The following is an 18,588-nucleotide window of genomic DNA, read 5'->3' as shown; positions in this document are numbered from 1 at the left end:
TTAATGAGGCTAAAGTTACTGTAAAGGGGACTGAATTAGGGTTGCCTATGTTGCCATTTAAGTCTAAACCCTGAGAGTACCCTGGTTCCCAGAATACAGTATACTGGACAACTTGAAACCCTTCCACTGCAGAATACCTAAAAATGATGGGGGGTAAGGGGCCAACAAGTATTCTTTTAAAGGCTTTGCTGACCTTACTAGAAAGTAAGATAACTCCAAGGCCAAAATGAGGAAGGAAAAGCAGAGCGTTAGGTGTACTGAACCTGCAGGTGCCGTAAGGGGCTTTGCGAGTCTTACTTTCCAAGGACCTTGTCTTTTAACAACCACAGTAGGATAGAAGTTGAGGCCTTGGGCCCATGCAAGGCAGAAAAATGTACCTGGGACTGCCACATAAAAAAATCAGATTGGATCCCTCAAATGTTTACTCCTTAGTGAAAAGACTATTGCATTGATGAGGAAGAGTCTCTGCCTGGGCCATGGGTAGGGGTAGGAAGTGAGTCATCTCTTCTGATAAGACAGTCTTTCCCCATGGAAGTCCAGGGTTCAGATATAGTATCTGTGTTGTTTCAGAACTCCAAAATTGTATGGGATATTTCTGAGTGCTTGGCAGAAGCAAACCCAAAACCTCTCTAGAGGGTTTGGTTGTTTTCAACCCAGATGTCATAGAAGTCCCAAAAATGAAGTACCACTGAAGATGAGTTCAGTTCAGTTCATAATTACAGAGCCTGCAAAACTCACAAAGCAAATCCTGCATGATGAGACTTCAGTAGACAACAAACATTAAGACTCTAACCTCAAGCACTTTCAGATAATAGAAATATCAGATAGAGATTATAAATTAAGTATTTGAAAATGAGTAAGGAATGAAAAGAAAGAATTTAAAGATGAGAAAAGTACAAACCTCTATTTTTTTAAAGACAAAGTTGAAAAAACAACAAATTGACTATCTAGAAATGAAACTTAACCATTAAAATTTTTAAATCTTAGGTAGGCATATAAGCAATTTAGACCTAGATAGAGAAGAAAGAATTGAAAGACACGTGTAAGGACTTTCCCCAGAGTGCAGTACAGAGAGATAAAGATATGGAAAATATATTAAAGAGAAAAGACAAAGAGAATACTATTAGAAGGTCCAATATATGCTGAGCATGAACTCTAGAAAGATTAACTAGAAAGAATAAAGAAAAGTCAATATTTGAAAAGATAATGACAGAATTTTCCAGAGTGTGTAATAAAGACAAATATATACCTTAAAACATCATGGTATAACTAAAGTCAAAAGAAAAGATCTGAGCAAAGTAATCACACAGAATACAGTCATCCTCTGTGAGGGATGGTTCTGCACCTGTGGGGGACTGGTTCGAGGACCCCCTGAATATGAAAATCCACACATACTCAACTCCCTTGTATAAAATGGCATAGTACAGTCAGCCCTCCATATCCACAGCTTCCATGTCCACGTGGACTGAACCTTCAAAAGGATTACAGTTAAGCTGACAGCACATTTCTTGACGGCAGCAGTACAAGCCAAAAGATAACAGAATAATATCTTCAAAGAACTAAGAAAAAATAGTTGTCCACCTAGAATTTTATATCTACTTATACTATTATTTCAGAATGAATGTAAAATCAAGACATTTTCTGCAAACTAATACAAATAGATACTAATATATCTGCTGAAAGAACAATTGAATAGTATATTTCAGGAAGAAGATAACTGGGGACTTCAATCTGCCTGCCAGTGCAGGGGACATGGGTTCAATCCCTGGTCCGGGAAGATCCCACATGCTGGGGAGCAACTAAGCCCGTGTGCCACAACTACTGAGCCCATGTGCCACAACTGATGAAGCCCACACACCTAGAGCCCATGCTCCACAACAAGAGAAGCCACCACAATGAGAAGCCCATGCATCACAACGAAGAGTAGCCCCCGCTCGACTCAACTAGAGAAAGCCCACATGCAGCAATGAAGACCCAGCGCGGCCATAAATAAATAAAAGATAATTGAACTGGAAAGTAAGAATGAGATGCAAAGAGTACTGCTGAAGAAAGATTGTTTAACATGTGAGTAAAACTAATCAACCATTGCCTATAACTGTATAAACCAGTTATACTAACAGAAGTGATCAATTGGCAGTATAACAATATGGAACTAAATTATCAAACACCTATTAACTCAGGAGTAGTTTAAATATTCTGAGGTTCTTGTATTGTTTAAAGATGAGCTTTAGACTTAATTATGTCAACTATACAGTTATGATCTGAAGGGGATCCACCAAAAGACTAAATATAGAATGGTTAACGTATGAATTGGGGACTTCCCTGGTGGCACAATGGTTAAGAATCTGCCTGACAGGGGAGCTTCAAGATGGCAAAAGAGCAAGACGTGGAGATCACCTTCCTCCCCACAAATACATCAGAAATACATGTACATGTGAAACAACTCCTACAGAACACCTACTGAACGCTGGCAGAAGACCTCAGACCTCCCAAAAGGCAAGAAACTCCCCCACGTACCTGGGTAGGGCAAAAGAAAAAAGAAGAAACAGAAACAAAAGAATAGGGATGGGACCTGCACCAGTGGGAGAGAGTTGTGAAGGAGGAAAGGTTTCCACACACTAGAAGCCCCTTCATGGGCGGAGACTGTGGGTGGCGGAGGGGGGAAGCTTCGGAGCCACGGAGGAGAGCGCAGCAACAGGGGTGCGGAGGGCAAAGGGGAGAGGTTCCCGCACAGAGGATTGGTGCTGACCAACACTCACCATCCCGAGAGGCTTGTCAGCTGACCCGCCGGGACGGGCGGGGGCTGGGAGCTGAGGCTTCAGCTTCAGTGGATCCCAGGGAGAGGACTGGGGTTGGTTACGTGAACACAGCCTGAAGGGGCTAGTGCGCCACAGCTAGCCGGTAGTGAGTCTGGGAAAAAGTCTGGAGCTGCCAAAGAGGCAAGAGACTTTTTCTTGCCTCTTTGTTTCCTGATGCGCGAGGAGAGGGGATTAAGAGAGCTGCTTAAAGGAGCTCCAGAGACGGGTGCGAGCTGTGGCTGTCAGCGCAGACCCCAGAGACGGGCACGAGACGCTAAGGCTGCTGCTGCCGCGACCAAGAAGCCTGTGTGAGAGCACACGTCACTCTCCACATCTCCCCTCCTGGGAACCTGTGCAACCCACCACTGCCAGGGTCCTGTGATCCAGGGACAACTTCCCTGGGAGAACACACGGCACGCCTCACGCTGGTGCAACGTCACGCCAGCCTCTGCCACCGCAGACTCACCCCACGTTCCATACCTCTCCCTCCCCCTGGCCTGAGTGAGCCAGAGCCCCCAGATCAGCTGCTCCTTTAACCCTGTCCTGTCTTAGCGAAGAACAGACACCCTCAGGCAGCTTACACACAGAGGCGGGTTCAGATCCAAAGCTGAACCCCAGGAGCTGTGCGAACAAAGAAGAGAAAGGGAAATCTCTCCCAGCAGCCTCAGGAGCAGCAGATTAAATCTCCACAATCAACTTGATGTACCCTGCAACTGTGGAATACCTGAATAGACAACGAATCATCCCAAATTGAGGAGGTGAACTTTGGGAGCAACAATATATATACTTTTTCTCCTTTTTCTCATTTTGTGAGTGTGTATGGGTATGCTTCTGTGTGTGATTTTGTATAGCTTTGCTTTTACCATTTGTCCTAGGGTTCTGTCTGTCCATTTTTGTTTGCTTGTTTTTAGTATAGTTTTTAGCACTTGTTATCATTGGTGGACTTGTTTTTTGGTTCAGTTGGTCTCTTCTTTGTTTCTTTCTTTTTTTAAAATACTTTTCTCAAAAATTTTTAAAATTATTTTTTATTTTAATTATTTTATTTTACTTTATTTTATCTTCTTCTTTCTTTGTTTTCTGCCTTTTATTCTGAGCTGTGTGGATGACAGGCTCTTGGTGCTCCAGCCAGGCATCAGGGCTGTGCCTCTGAGGTGGGAGAGCCAAGTTCAGGACACTGGTCCACAAAAGACCTCCCAGCTCCACATAATATCAAACGGTGAAAATCTCCCAGAGATCTCCATCTCAACACCAAGACCCAGCTCCACTCAATGACCAGAAAGCTACAGTGCTGGACACCCTATGCCAGACAACTAGCAAGACAGGAACACAGCCCCACCCATTAGCAGAGAGGCTGCCTAAAATCATAATAAGGCCACAGACACCCCAGGACACACTACCAGATGTGGACCTGCCCACCAGAAAGAACATCCAGTCTCATCCACCAGAACACAGGCACTAGTCCCCTCCACCAGGAAGCCTACACAACCCACTGAACCAACCTTAGCCACTGGGGGACAGACACAAAAAACAACGGGAACTATGAACCTGCAGCCTGTGAAAAGGAGACCCCAAACACAGTAAGTTAAGCAAAATGAGAAGACAGAGAAACACACAGCAGATGAAGGAGCAAGGCAAAAGCCCACCAGACCTAACAAATGAAGAGAAAATAGGCAGTCTACCTGAAAAAGAATTCAGAAAAATGATAGTAAAGATGATCCAAAATCTTGGAAGTAGAATGGAGAGAATACAAGAAACGTTTAACAAGGACCTAGAAGAACTAAAGAGCAAACAGACAGTGATGAACAACACAATAAATGAAATTGAAAATTCTCTAGAAGGGATCAATAGCAGAATAACTGAGGCAGAAGAACGGATAAGTGACCTGGAAGATAAAATAGTGGAAATAACTACTGCAGAGAAGAATAAAGAAAAAGAAAGAAAAGAATTGAGGACAGTCTCAGACACCTCTGGGACAACATTAAACGCACCAACATTCGAATCATAGGGGTCCAAGAAGAAGGGGAGAAAAAGAAAGGGACTGAGAAAATATTTGAAGAGATTATACTTGAAAACTTCCCTAATATGGGAAAGGAAATAGTTAATCAAGTCCAGGAAGCACAGAGTCCTATACAGGATAAATCCAAGGAGGAACACGCCAAGACACATATTAGTCAAACTGTCAAAAATTAAATACAAAGAAAACATTAAAAGCAGCAAGGGAAAAACAACAAATAACACACAAGGGAATCCCCATAAGGTTAAGAGCTGATCTTTCAGCAGAAACTCTGCAGGCCAGAAGGGAATAGCAGGACATATATAAAGTGATGAAGGGGAAAAACCTACAACCAAGATTACTCTACCCAGCAAGGATCTCAGTCAGATTTGACAGAGAAATTAAAACCTTTACAGACAAGCAAAAGCTAAGAGAATTCAGTCCTACCAAACCAGCTTTACCGCAAATGCTAAAGGAACTTCTCTAGGCAGGAAACACAAGAGAAGGAAAGGACCTACAATAACAAACCCAAAACAATTAAGAAAATGGTAATACGAACATACATATCAATAATTACCTTAAATGTAAATGGATTAAATGCTCCAACCAAAAGACATAGACTGGCTTGAATGGATACAAAAGCAACACCCGTATATATGCTGTCTACAAGAGACCCACTTCAGACCTAGGGACACATACAGACTGAAAGTGAGGGGATGGAAAAAGGTATTCCATGCAAATGGAAAGCAAAGGGAAGCTGGAGTAGCGATTCTCATATCAGACAAAATAGACTTTAAAACAAAGACTATTACAAGAGAAACAGGTGGACACTACATAATGATCAAGGGATCAATCCAAGAAGAAGTATAACAATTGTAAATATGCACCCAACATAGGAGCACCTCAATACATAAGGCAAATACTAACAGCCATAAAAGGGGAAATTGACAGTAACACAATCATAGTAGGGGACTTTAACACCCGACTTTCACCAATGGACAGATCATCCAAAATGAAAATAAATAAGGAAACACAAGCTTTAAATGATACATTAAACAAGATGGGCTTAATTGATATTTGTAGGACATTCCATCCAAAAACAACAGAATACACATTTTTCTCAAGTGCTCATGGAACATTCTCCAGGATAAATCATATCTTGGATCACAAATCTACCTTGGTAAATTTAAGAAAATTGAAATCATATCAAGTATCTTTTACAACCACAATGCTATGAGACGACATATCAATTACAGGAAAAGATCTGTAAAAAATACAAACACATGGAGGCTAAACAATACAGTACTTAATAACGAAGTGATCACTGAAGAAATCAAAGAGGAGATCCAAAAATACCTAGAAAAAAATGACAATGGAGACACGACGCCCCAAAACCAATGAGATGCAGCATAAGCAGTTCTAAGAGGGAAGTTTATAGCAATACAATCCTACCTTAAGAAACAGGAAAAATTTCAAATAAATAACCTAACCTTGCACCTAAAGCAATTAGAGAAAGAAGAACAAAAATCCCCCAAATTTAGCAGAAGGAAAGAAATCATAAAGATCAGATGAGAAATAAATGGAAAAGAAATGAAGGAAACTATAGCAAAGATCAATAAAACTAAAAGCTGGTTCTTTGAGAAGATAAACAAAATTGACAAACCATTAGCCAGACTCATCAAGAAAAAAACAGAGAATACACAAATCGATAGAATTAGAAATGAAAAAGGAGAAGTAACAACTGACACTGCAGAAATACAAAAGATCATGAGAGATTACTACAAGCAACTCTATGCCAATAAAATGGACAACCTAGAAGAAATGGACAAATTCTTAGAAATGCACAACCTGCCGACACTGAACCAGGAAGAAATAGAAAATATGAACAGACCAATCACAAGCACTGAATTTGAAACTGTGATTAAAAATCTCGTAACAAACAAAAGCCCAGGACCAGATGGCTTCACAGGCGAATTCTATCAAACATTTAGACAACAGCTAACACCTATCCTTCTCAAACTCTTCCAAAATATAGCAGAGGGAGGAACACCCCCAAACTCATTCTATGAGGCCACCATCATCCTGATACCAAAACCAGACAAAGATTTCACAAAAAAAGAAAACTACAGGCCAGTATCTCTGATGAACATAGATGCAAAAATCCTTAACAAAATACTAGCAAACAGAATCCAACAGCACATTAAAAGGATCATACACCATGATCAAGTGGGGTTGATCCCAGGAATGCAAGGATTCTTCAGTATACACAAATCAATCAATGTGATACACCATATTAACAAATTGAAGGAGAAAAACCATATGATCATCTCAATAGATGCAGAGAAAGCTTTCGACAAAATTCAACACCCATTTATGATAAAAACCCTGCAGAAAGTAGGCATAGAGGGAACTTTCCTCAACATAATAAAGGCCATATATGACAAACCCACAGCCAACATCGTCCTCAATGGTGAAAAACTGAAAGCATTTCCATTAAAATCAGGAACAGGACAAGGTTGCTGATTCTCACCACTCATATTCAACACAGTTTTGGAAGTTCTGGCCATAGCAATCGGAGAAGAAAAAGAAATAAAAGGAATCTAAATTGGAAAAGAAGAAGTAAAGCTGTCACTGTTTGCAGATGACATGATATTATACATAGAGAATCCTAAAGATGCTACCAGAAAACTACCAGAGCTAATCAATGAATTTGGTAAAGTAACAGGATACAAAATTAATGCACAGAAATCTCTTGCATTCCTATACACTAATGATGAAAAATCTGCAAGTGAAATTAAGAAAACACTCCCATTTACCATTGCAGCAAAAAGAATAAAATATCTAGGAATAAACCTACCTAAGGAGACAAAAGTTCTGTTTGCAGAAAATTATAAGACACTGATGAAAGACATTAAAGATGATATAAACTGATGGAGAGATATACCATGTTCTTGAATTGGAAGAATCAACATTGTGAAAATGACTCTACTACCCAAAGCAATCTACAGATTCAACGTAATCCGTAGCAAACTACCGCTGGCATTTTTCACAGAACTAGAACAAAAAATTTCACAATTTGTATGGAAACACAAAAGACCCTGAATAGTGAAAGCAATCTTAAGAAAAAAGAAGCTGGAGGGATCAGGCTCCCTGACTTCAGATTATACTACAAAGCTACAATAATCAACACAGTATGGTACTGGCACAAAAACAGAAATATAGATCAGGAGAACAGGATAGAAAGCCCAGAGATATACCCACACACATATGGTCACCTTATCTTTGATAAAGGAGGCAAGAATATACAGTGGAGAAAAGACAGCCTCTTTAATAAGTGGTGCTGGGAAAACTGGACAGGTACATGTAGAAGTATGAAATTAGAACACTCCCTAACACCATACACAAAAATAAACTCAAAATGGATTAAAGACCTAAATGTAAGGCCAGACACTATCAAACTCTTAGAGGAAAACATAGGCAGAACACTCTATGACATAAATCTCAGCAAGATCCTTTTTGACCCACCTCCTAGAGAAATGGAAATAAAAACAAAAATAAACAAATGGGGCTTAATGAAACTTCAAAGCTTTTGCACAGCAAAGGAAACCATAAACAAAACCAAAAGACAACCCTCAGAATGGGAGAAAATATTTCCAAATGAAGCAACTGACAAAGGATTAATCTCCAATATTTACAAGCAGCTCATGCAGATCAATAACAATAAAACAAACAACCCAGTCCAAAAGTGGGCAGAAGACCTAAATAGACATTTCTCCAAAGAAGATATAGATTGCCAGTAAACACATGAAAGAATGCTCAACATCATTAATCATTAGAGAAATGCAAATCAAAACTACAATGAGATATCATCTCTCACTGGTCAGAATGCCCATCAAAAAATCTAGAAACAATAAATGCTGGAGAGGATGTGGAGAAAAGGGAACACTCTTGCACTGTTGGTGGGAATGTAGATTGATACAGCCACTATGGAGAACACTATGAAGGTTCCTTAAAATACTACAAATAGAACTACCATACCACCCAGCAATCCCACTACCAGGCGTATACCCTGGGAAAATCATAATTCAAACAGAGTCATGTACCAAAATGTACATTGCAGCTCTTTTTACCATAGCCAGGACATGGAAGCAACCTAAGTGTCCATCAACAGATTAATGGATAAAAAGAAATGAAACTTAGTTATTTGCAGTGAGGTGGATGGACGTAGAGTCTGTTATACAGAGTGAAGTAAGTCAGAAAGAGAAAAACAAATACCGTATGCTAAAATATATATGGAATCTAAGAAAAAAAAATGTTCATGAAGATCCTAGGGGTAAGACGGGAATAAAGAAACAGACCGGGCTTCCCTGGTGGCGCAGTGGTTGAGGGTCCGCCTGCCAATGCAGGGGACACGGGTTCGTGCCTCAGTCTGGGAAGATCCCACACGGCGCTCAGCGGCTGGGCCTGTGAGCCATGGCCGCTGAGCCTGCGCGTCCGGAGCCTGTGCTCCACAACAGGAGAGGCCACAGCAGTGAGAGGCCCGCGTACTGCAAAAAAAAAAAAAAAAAAAGACACCTACTAGAACATGGACTTGAGGATATGGGGAGGGGGAAGGGTAAGATGTGACAAAGTGAGAGAGTGGCATGGACATATATACACTACCAAATGTAAAATAGATAGCTAGTGGGAAGTAGCCACATAGCACAGGGAGATCAGCTAGGTGGTTTGTGACCACCTAGAGGGGTGGGATAGGGAGGGTGGGAGGGAAGGAGACAAAAGAGGGAAGAGATATGGGAACATATGTATATGTATAACTGATTCACTTTGTTGTAAAGTGGAAACTATCACACCATTGTAAAGCAATTATACTCCGATAAAGATGTTAAAAAATAATAATAAATAAAATAAAAATAAATAAAAATTGAAAAAAGACACATGCACCCCAGTGTTCCTTGCCGCACTGTTTACAATAGCTTGGTCATGGAAACAACCTAAATGCCCATTGACAGATGCATGGATAAAGAAGATGTGGTACATATATACAATGGAATATTACTCAGCCATAAAAAGGAACGAAATTGGGTCATTTGTTGAGGCGTGGATGAGCTAGAGACTGTCATACAGAGTGAAGTAAGTCAGAGAGAGAGAAACAAATATCATATATTAACACATATATGTGGAACCTAGAAAAATGGTACAGATGAACCAGTTTGCAGGGCAGAAATTGAGACACAGATGTGGAGAACAAACGTATGTACACCAAGCAGGGAATGGGGCAGGGTGGTGGGAGTGGTGGTATGATGAATTGTGCAATTGAGATTGACATGGATACACTGATGTGTATAAAATTGATGACTAATAACAACCTGCTGTATAAAAAAGTAAATAAAATTTTAAAATTAAAAAAAATAAGGAAACACAAGCTTTAAATGATACACTAAACAAGATGGACTTAATTGATATTTATAGGATATTCCATCCAAAAACAACAGAATACACATTCTTCTCAAGTGCTCATGGAACATTCTCCAGGATAGATCATATCTTGGGTCACAAATCAAGCGTTGGTAAATTTAAGAAAATTGAAATCATAACAAGTATCTTTTCCGACCACAATGCTATGAGACTAGATATCAAATAAAGGAAAAAAATCTGTAAAAAATACAAACACCTGGAGGCTAAACAATACACTACTTAATAACTAAGAAATCACTGAATAAATCAAAGAGGAAATCAAAAAAAACCTAGAAACAAATGACAATGAAAACACAACGACCGAAAACCTATGGGATGCAGCAAAAGCAGTTCTAGGAGGGAAGTTTATAGCAATAAAATCCTACCTTAAGAAACAAGAAACATCTCAAATAAACAACCTAACCTTACACCTAAAGCAGTTAGGGAAAGAAGAACAACAAAACCCCAGAGTTAGCAGAAGGAAAGAAATCATAAAGATCAGATCAGAAATTAATGAAAAAGAAATGAAGGAAATGATAGCAAGGATCAATAAAACTAAAAGGTGCTTCTTTGAGAAGATAAACAAAATTGATAAACCATTAGCCAGACTCATCAAGAAAAAGAGGGAGAGGACTCAAATCAAAATTAGAAAGGAAAAGTTACAACAGACACCGCAGAAATACAAAGCATCCTAAGAGACTACTACAAGCAACTCTATGCCAATAAAATGGACAACCTGGAAGAAATGGACAAATTCTTAGAAATGCACAACCTTCCAAGACTGAATCAGGAAGAAATAGAAAATATGAACAGACCAATCACAAGCACTGAAATTGAAACTGTGATTAAAAATCTTCCAACGAACAAAAGCCCAGGACCAGGTGGCTTCACAGGCGAATTCTATCAAACATATAGAGAAGAGCTAACACCTATACTTCTCAAACTCTTCCAAAATATAGCAGAGGGAGGAACACCCCCAAACTCATTCTATCAGGTCACCATCACCCGGATACCAAAACCAGACAAAGATGTCACAAAAAAAGAAAACTACAGGCCAATATCACTGATGAACATAGATGCAAAAGTCCTCGACAAAATACTAGCAAACAGAATCCAACAGCACATTAAAAGGATCATACACCATGATCAAGTGGGGTTGATCCCAGGAATGCAGGGATTCTTCAATATACACAAATCAATCAATGTGATACACCATATTAACAAATTGAAGGAGAAAAACCATATGATCATCTCAACAGATGCAGAGAAACCTTTTGACAAAATTCAACACCCATTTATGATAAAAACCCTGCAGAAAGTAGGCATAGAGGGAACTTTCCTCAACATAATAAAGGCCATATATGACAAACCCACAGCCAACATCGTCCTCAATGGTGAAAAACTGAAAGCATTTCCACTAAGATCAGGAACAAGACAAGGTTGCCCACTCTCACCACTCTTATTCAACCTAGTTTTGGAAGCTTTAGCCACAGCAATCAGAGAAGAAAAAGAAAAGGAATCCAAATCGGAAAAGAAGAAGTAAAGCTGTCACTGTTTGCAGATGACATGATACTATACATAGAGAATCCTAAAGATGCTACCAGAAAAATACCAGAGCTAATCAATGAATTTGGTAAAGTAACAGGATACAAAATTAATGCACAGAAATCTCTTGCATTCCTATACAGTAATGATGAAAAATCTGAAAGTGAAATCAAGAAAACACTCCCATTTACCATTGCAGCAAAAAGAATAAAATATCTAGGAATAAACCTACCTAAGGAGACAAAAGACCTGTATGCAGAAAATTATAAGACACTGATGAAAGAAATCAAATATGATACAAATAGATGGAGAGATATACCATGTTCTTGAATTGGAAGAATCAACATTGTGAAAATGACTCTACTACCCAAAGCAATCTACAGATTCAGTGCAATCCCTATCAAACTACCACTGGCATTTTTCACAGAACTAGAACAAAAAATTTCACAATTTGTATGGAAACACAAAAGACCCCGAATAGCCAAAGCAATCTTGAGAACGAAAAACGGAGCTGGAGGAATCAGGCTCCCTGACTTCAGACTATACTACAAAGCTACAGTAATCAACACAGTATGGTACTGGCACAAAATCAGAAATATAGATCAACGGAACAGGATAGAAAGCCCAGAGATAAACCCATGCACATAGGGTCACCTTATCTTTGGTAAAGGAGGCAGGAATGTACAGTGGAGAAAAGGTAGCCTCTTCAGTAAGTGGTGCTGGGAAAACTGGACAGCTACATGTAAAAGAATGAAATTAGAACACTCCCTAACACCATACACAAAAATAACTCAAAATGGATTAAAGACCTAAATGTAAGGCCAGACACTATCAAACTCTTAGAGGAAAACATAGGCAGAACACTCTATGACATAAATCACAGCAAGATCCTTTTTGACCCACCTCCTAGAGAAATGGAAATAAAAACAAAAATAAACAAATGGGACCTAATGAAACTTCAAAGCTTTTCACCACAAAGGAAACCATAAATAAGACCAAAATACAACCCTTAAAATGGGAGAAAGTATTACCAAATGAAGCAACTGACAAAGGATTAATCTCCAAAATTTACAAGCAGCTCATGCAGCTCAATAACAAAAAAACAAACAATCCAATCCAAAAATGGGCAGAAGACCTAAATAGACATTCTCCAAAGAAGATATACAGATTGCCAACAAACACATGAAAGAATGCTTAACATCACTAATCATTAGAGAAATGCAAACCAAAACTACAATGCGATATCATCTCACACCAGTCAGAATGGCCATCATCAAAAAATCTAGAAAGAATAAATGCTGCAGAGGGTGTGAAGAAAAGGGAGCCGTCTTGCACTGTTGGTGGGAATGTAAATTGGTACAGCCACTATGGAGAACAGTATGGAGGTTCCTTAAAAAACTAAAAATAGAACTACCATACCACCCAGCAATCCCACTACTGGGCATATACCCTGAGAAAACCATAGTTCAAAATGAGTTATGTACCACAATGTTTATTGCAGCTGTATTTACAATAGCCAGGGCATGGAAGCAACCTAAGTGTCCATCGACAGATGAATGGATAAAGAAGATGTGGCACATATATTCAATGGAATGTTACTCAGCCATAAAAAGAAACAAAATTGAGTTATTTGTAGTGAAGTGGATGGACCTAGAGTCTGTCATACTGAGTGAAGTTAAGTCAGAAAGAAAAAAGAAATACCGTATGCTAACACATATATATGGAATTTAAGAAAAAACAAAGGTTCATGAAGAACCTAGGGGCCAAGACTGGGAATAAAGACACAGACAGCTAGAGAATGGACTGAGGATATGGGGAGGCGGAAGTGTAAGCTGTGACAAAGCAAGAGAGAGGTATGTACATATATACACTACCAAACATAAGGTAGATAGCTAGTGGGAAGCAGCCACATAGCACAGGGAGATCAGCTCAGTGCTTTGTGGACCACCTAGATGGGTGGGGTAGGGAGGGTGAGTGGGAGGGAGACACAAGAGGGAAGAGATATGGGAACATATGTATATGTATAACTGATTCAGTTTGTTAAAAAGCAGAAACTAACACACCAATGTAAAGCAATAATACTCCAATAAAGGTGTTAAAAAAAAAAGTACAAACTGTTACCACCTAAAAGCCATTCTTACAGAAAAAATAGATCTGTAAACTCCTGTTTGAGACAAAAGAGACGGATCATTCAACTTTTTTATATACCTGTACCTAAAATGGAAAGCAAATTGCTATTGTATGTTTAGATGCACTTATATAACGGCATGACATTTGAAAAAAAAAAAAAGGAGAATCTGCCTGCCAGTGACTTCCCTCCTGTGCAGTGGTAAGAATCTGCCTGCCAATGCAGGAGACACAGGTTTGAGCCCTGGTCCTGGAAGACCCCACATGCCACAGAGCAACTAAGCGCATGCGCCACAACTACTGAGCCTGCGCTCTAAAGCCAGTGAGCCACAGCCACTGAAGCCCACGCACCTAGAGCCTGTGATCCGCAACAAGAGAAGCCACTGCAGTGAGAAGCCCACGCACTGCAATGAAGAGTACCCCCGCTCGCTGACAACTAAAGAAAGCCCATGTGCAGCAGTGAAGACCCAATGCAGCCAAAATAAAGAAAGGAAGGAAGGAGAGGAGGGAGGGGAGGAGGGAGAATCCACCTGCCAGTGCGGGAGACACGGGTTCAAGCCCTGGTCCAGGAAGATCCCACATGCCACAGAGCAACTAAGCTCGTGCGCCACAGTTACTGAGCCTGCGTTCTAGAGCCCGCTCACCACAACTAGAGAATGCCCGCACACAGCCAGAAAGACCCAACGCAGCCAAAAATAAATACATTTATTTTTTTAAAAAATCTGAGTCAATGGAGAGGGAAAAAGGGAAGAAAATTCAGTTGATTTTTAAGGAGAAAAAAGAAGTTAAAGGTACAACTTGAAAAATCAAGTTAAATAGAAATGTAGGCAGTATGATAATTGTAATAAATTTATATACATCAGTTATCACAAGAAATTAGCTTAAACTCATCAGTTTAGTCAGACATAGATTAGATTGTTTTTAAATCTAGCTACATGCTATTTACAAGAGACACTGCTGAAATATGACAGGAAGGCGTTGAAAGTAAAAGCATATAAAATGTATACCGTGCAAACCTTTATCAAAATAAAGCTGGTGTTAACTATACTGAAATTAGACAAAGACTTTGGTGCTAAAAAGCATTAAAGAGGTTAGTATCTAATGATAAAAAATATATACTTCACCAAGATGATAAAAGTTACAAATATACATGCTCCTCAAAAACATAACCTCAAAGTAGGAAAAGCAAAGTTTGACAGAATTACATGGAAAATTTGGAACATCCACAATCATTAGGAAGTATTTTAATACACATCTCTCAAAAATTGATAAATCAAACAGACAAGAAAAAATGGTATATCAATCAGCATAAGCTAATCAGTATTAAATGTTGATCAATTTTTGAAAATCAATTGCATTCCTATTTAACAGCAGCAAGTGGTTTGAAAATAAAATTTTTAAAGGTACTCTTTAAGATAGCAAAAGAATTACAATACGGCCAGAAAAGAATATTACAATATGGTTTGTAAAAAGCATGAGACATTTTTAAAGGAATTTTTAAACTTATACTGAAGAAGAAATCTACGTTAAAGAATACTTAACAGATGGAAAATACTGTCATGTTCCTGGATGGAAAGGCTCAATATCATACATACAAAGGTTACTTCTTCCCAAATTATAAGTTCACTGGGATTCCAGTCAAAATACAAGTAGGGTTTTTCTGTGGAACTTGAAAAGCTGATCCTAAAATTCATATGAAAGGTCAAGGAGAAAGAATAGCCAAAACAATACTGAAGAATAACAAGGTAGGGAGACTTTTTCTGCCAGATATCCGTTTAATAAGATGTTATTGGTACACGATCGGACAGTAAGACGAAGGGAAACAGAATAGAGTATACAACACTTTTTTGGAAACTTTATCTATGCAACTGCATTGCAGTTCAGCACCCAAGAACTAGCTACACTACTGGAGAGACTGTACAATGGTACAACTGCTTTGGAGGGCAATTTAACAATATTTAATGAAGTGGAAAATGTATATCTCTATCCTATAACCCACCAATTCTACTCCTAGGTATACACCCTGAAGAAATCCTGCCACATGTGAACAAAGGAACAAGTGCAAGAAGGGCCATTAAAACTCTTTTGAAACAGTAAACAATTCATAACCTTAAATGTCTGTCAAAAGAGAATGAATAAATTATGACATACACATGTAATGGAGTACTATTAGCAGTTAAAATAAACTAGAGCTAAATTTATCAACACGGATATGTTTCAGAACATAATGTTGAACAAAAAAGCAAGTTGTAGAATGATATGTTCAGTATAATACTATTTATATAAAATTTAAAAGTATGCAAATGGTTTGTACATATAAAGTATAAAAACATGCATGGGGAAGGGCACAAAAGGGGATTCAGCCTTATCTGTTACCCTTTATTTCTTGAAAAAAAAAAAGGATCTGAAGCAAAGATGTCAAAATAATAGGATTAGCAAAGTAGTACTTTGGTATACTTTGAAATTCATTTAAAAGAAAGACTAAAGCTCCATTATAAATCCTATATAGCAGTCATTTTTTAATCATCCAAATGAAATAGTCTTTTCGCATACATAGCCTCTCTCTTTGCATCTAGGTCTGTGTATTTCTGTCTCTCACTTAGGAACCACCATCACCTTCTCACAACTTCTTCAAAATGGGAATGAAGCTGGAAGCTGTGGACAGGAAGAACCCTCATTTCATTTGCCCAGCCACTATTGGGGAGGTGCGAGGCTCAGAGGTGCTTGTCACTTTTGATGGGTGGCGAGGGGCCTTTGACTACTGGTGCCGCTTCGACTCCCGGGACATCTTCCCTGTGGGCTGGTGTTCCTTGACTGGAGACAACCTGCAGCCGCCTGGCACTAAAGGTAAACGCTCTTAAAATTGGAACCCAAGTTGGTAAGGGAGCCTACCTAGATCTCTCATGGTCAGCATACCTTCACCAATAAACCTCACTCGTAGGCAAAGGAGGAGCAAGGGCCAGCAACTTAGGTAAAAACCAATGTCTACTGAAGAGTAATCAGAAACAGTAAGAATTTAAATGTCACGTGAAGCTAGACATGGAGTTTGGCATAAAGTAAAAATTCCTTGCTCTAAATATCTTGGCTTATTTTCAGGCAACTAGCTTCTCATCTCTCTTACTCTTACTACTAGCCTGTTTCAGAGTTTGAGTAGTATCATTCTTGAGGTGCACATTCTGGCTTTGTAGATGAGCTGGAGTAACATTGTATTATATAAAAATACTTAACAAGCACAGTAACATAATGGAAAAAGCATGTGCTTTGAAGTAAGATAGACTTAGATTTGAGGTCCAGCTCTGCCTTTTGCCAGTTGTGTGGCTTTGGTCAGTTAGTTCACCTCTGTAAACTTCAAAATTCCTTGTCTGTAAAAGAATACCTACTTCATAAAGTTACTGTGAAGAATAAATGAGATTACATGGGTAAAATGCTTACATAATATCTGACAAATACCAAATGCTAAACAAATGTTTTTACTGTATTACTGCTGCTATTATTATAGTTATTATATATTTATTATAGCTACTATATAATATGCTATATTATCATTATAATACTATTATTAAAATAACTACTACCTATGGGAGAGTATATATAAAGTACTAGAATAGTACCACATAGTAGTTGAACAGTCAGTGATATTTCTAATGATCATGATGTTGGAGATCATCCAGGATAGAGCTTGAGGTAGCGGTTTTTTTTTTTTTTTTTTTGGCTGAATTGGGTCTTCGTTGCTGAGTGCAGGCTTTCTCTAGTTGTGGCGAGCGGGGGCTACTCTTCGTTGTGGTACGTTGGCTTCTCATTGCAGCGGCTTCTCTTGTTGCGGACCACAGGCTCTAGGCACGTGGACTTCAGTGGTTGTGGCTCGCGAGCTCAGTAGTTGTGGCGAACGGGCTTTAGAGCGCAGGCTCAGTAGTTGTGGCTCACGGGCTCTAGAACGCAGGCTCAGTAGTTGTGGTGCATGGGCTTGGTTGCTCCACAGCATGTGGGATCTTCCCAGACCAGGGCTCGAATCCATGTTCCCTGCATCAGCAGGTGGATTCTTAACCACTGCGCCACCAGGGAAGCCCGAGGTAGCTCTTAATAAAGAAAATAAATAATAAGAATTTCATCCCCTCAAGTACTTGTGAGTCTGAGGGAATGGAAAGTCACCCTTCCTATTGTCTTTGGGTTTCTTTTCTAAACCTTTATCAAATTCACTCATTCAATTAGCCACATATTTATGTAGCACCCAACTGTGAGCCTAGCTGAGGATACAGCAGTTACAAGATGAAAAACATTCATGAAGTGCTCTCATGACACTTCCATTCTAGAGGGATGAGATAGTCAATAAACATTTAAGTCAAGAAGTAAACAAGATGATTTCAGGTAGACAGTTTCTCCTAAGGAAATAAAGTATGATAAGAGTGTGACAGTAAAGGTGTGATTATGAAGAGAGTTACTTGTTTAACAGCTTTATTGAATATAATTGAAGTAAAATAAATGGCACATAAAGTATATAGTTTAAAAAGTTTTGACATATGTATATATCCATGAAACCGTTACCATAATCAAGGTAATGAACATATCCATCATCCCCAAAAGTTCCCTTGTTCCTCTTTGTGGAGGGGCAGCTTTTTTAGATACATTTTTTTTTTAGGAAAAATTGTCTGAAAAGAGATATTTGAATTCAAT

At 39.0% G+C, this 18,588-nt stretch overlaps 1 protein-coding gene across 8 annotated transcripts in view; it reads left to right on the top strand.

The window, feature by feature from the left end:
- SCMH1 (Scm polycomb group protein homolog 1) overlaps positions 1-18,588 on the top strand; it is a 193,037-nt gene that overhangs the window by 98,375 nt on the left and 76,074 nt on the right. For all 8 annotated transcript variants that reach the window (XM_032651177.1, XM_032651191.1, XM_032651217.1 and 5 more), the window contains one exon: positions 16,521-16,764. In XM_032651177.1, the coding sequence (XP_032507068.1) occupies positions 16,521-16,764 (244 nt within the window). The remainder of the gene's footprint in view (positions 1-16,520; positions 16,765-18,588) is intronic.

Source organism: Phocoena sinus, chromosome 1 (assembly GCF_008692025.1).
Source record: "Phocoena sinus isolate mPhoSin1 chromosome 1, mPhoSin1.pri, whole genome shotgun sequence".
NCBI classification, from domain to species: Eukaryota; Metazoa; Chordata; class Mammalia; order Artiodactyla; family Phocoenidae; genus Phocoena; species Phocoena sinus.
The sequence above is the reverse complement of the archived record's forward strand: the minus strand, read 5'-3'. Positions and strand labels throughout refer to the sequence as shown.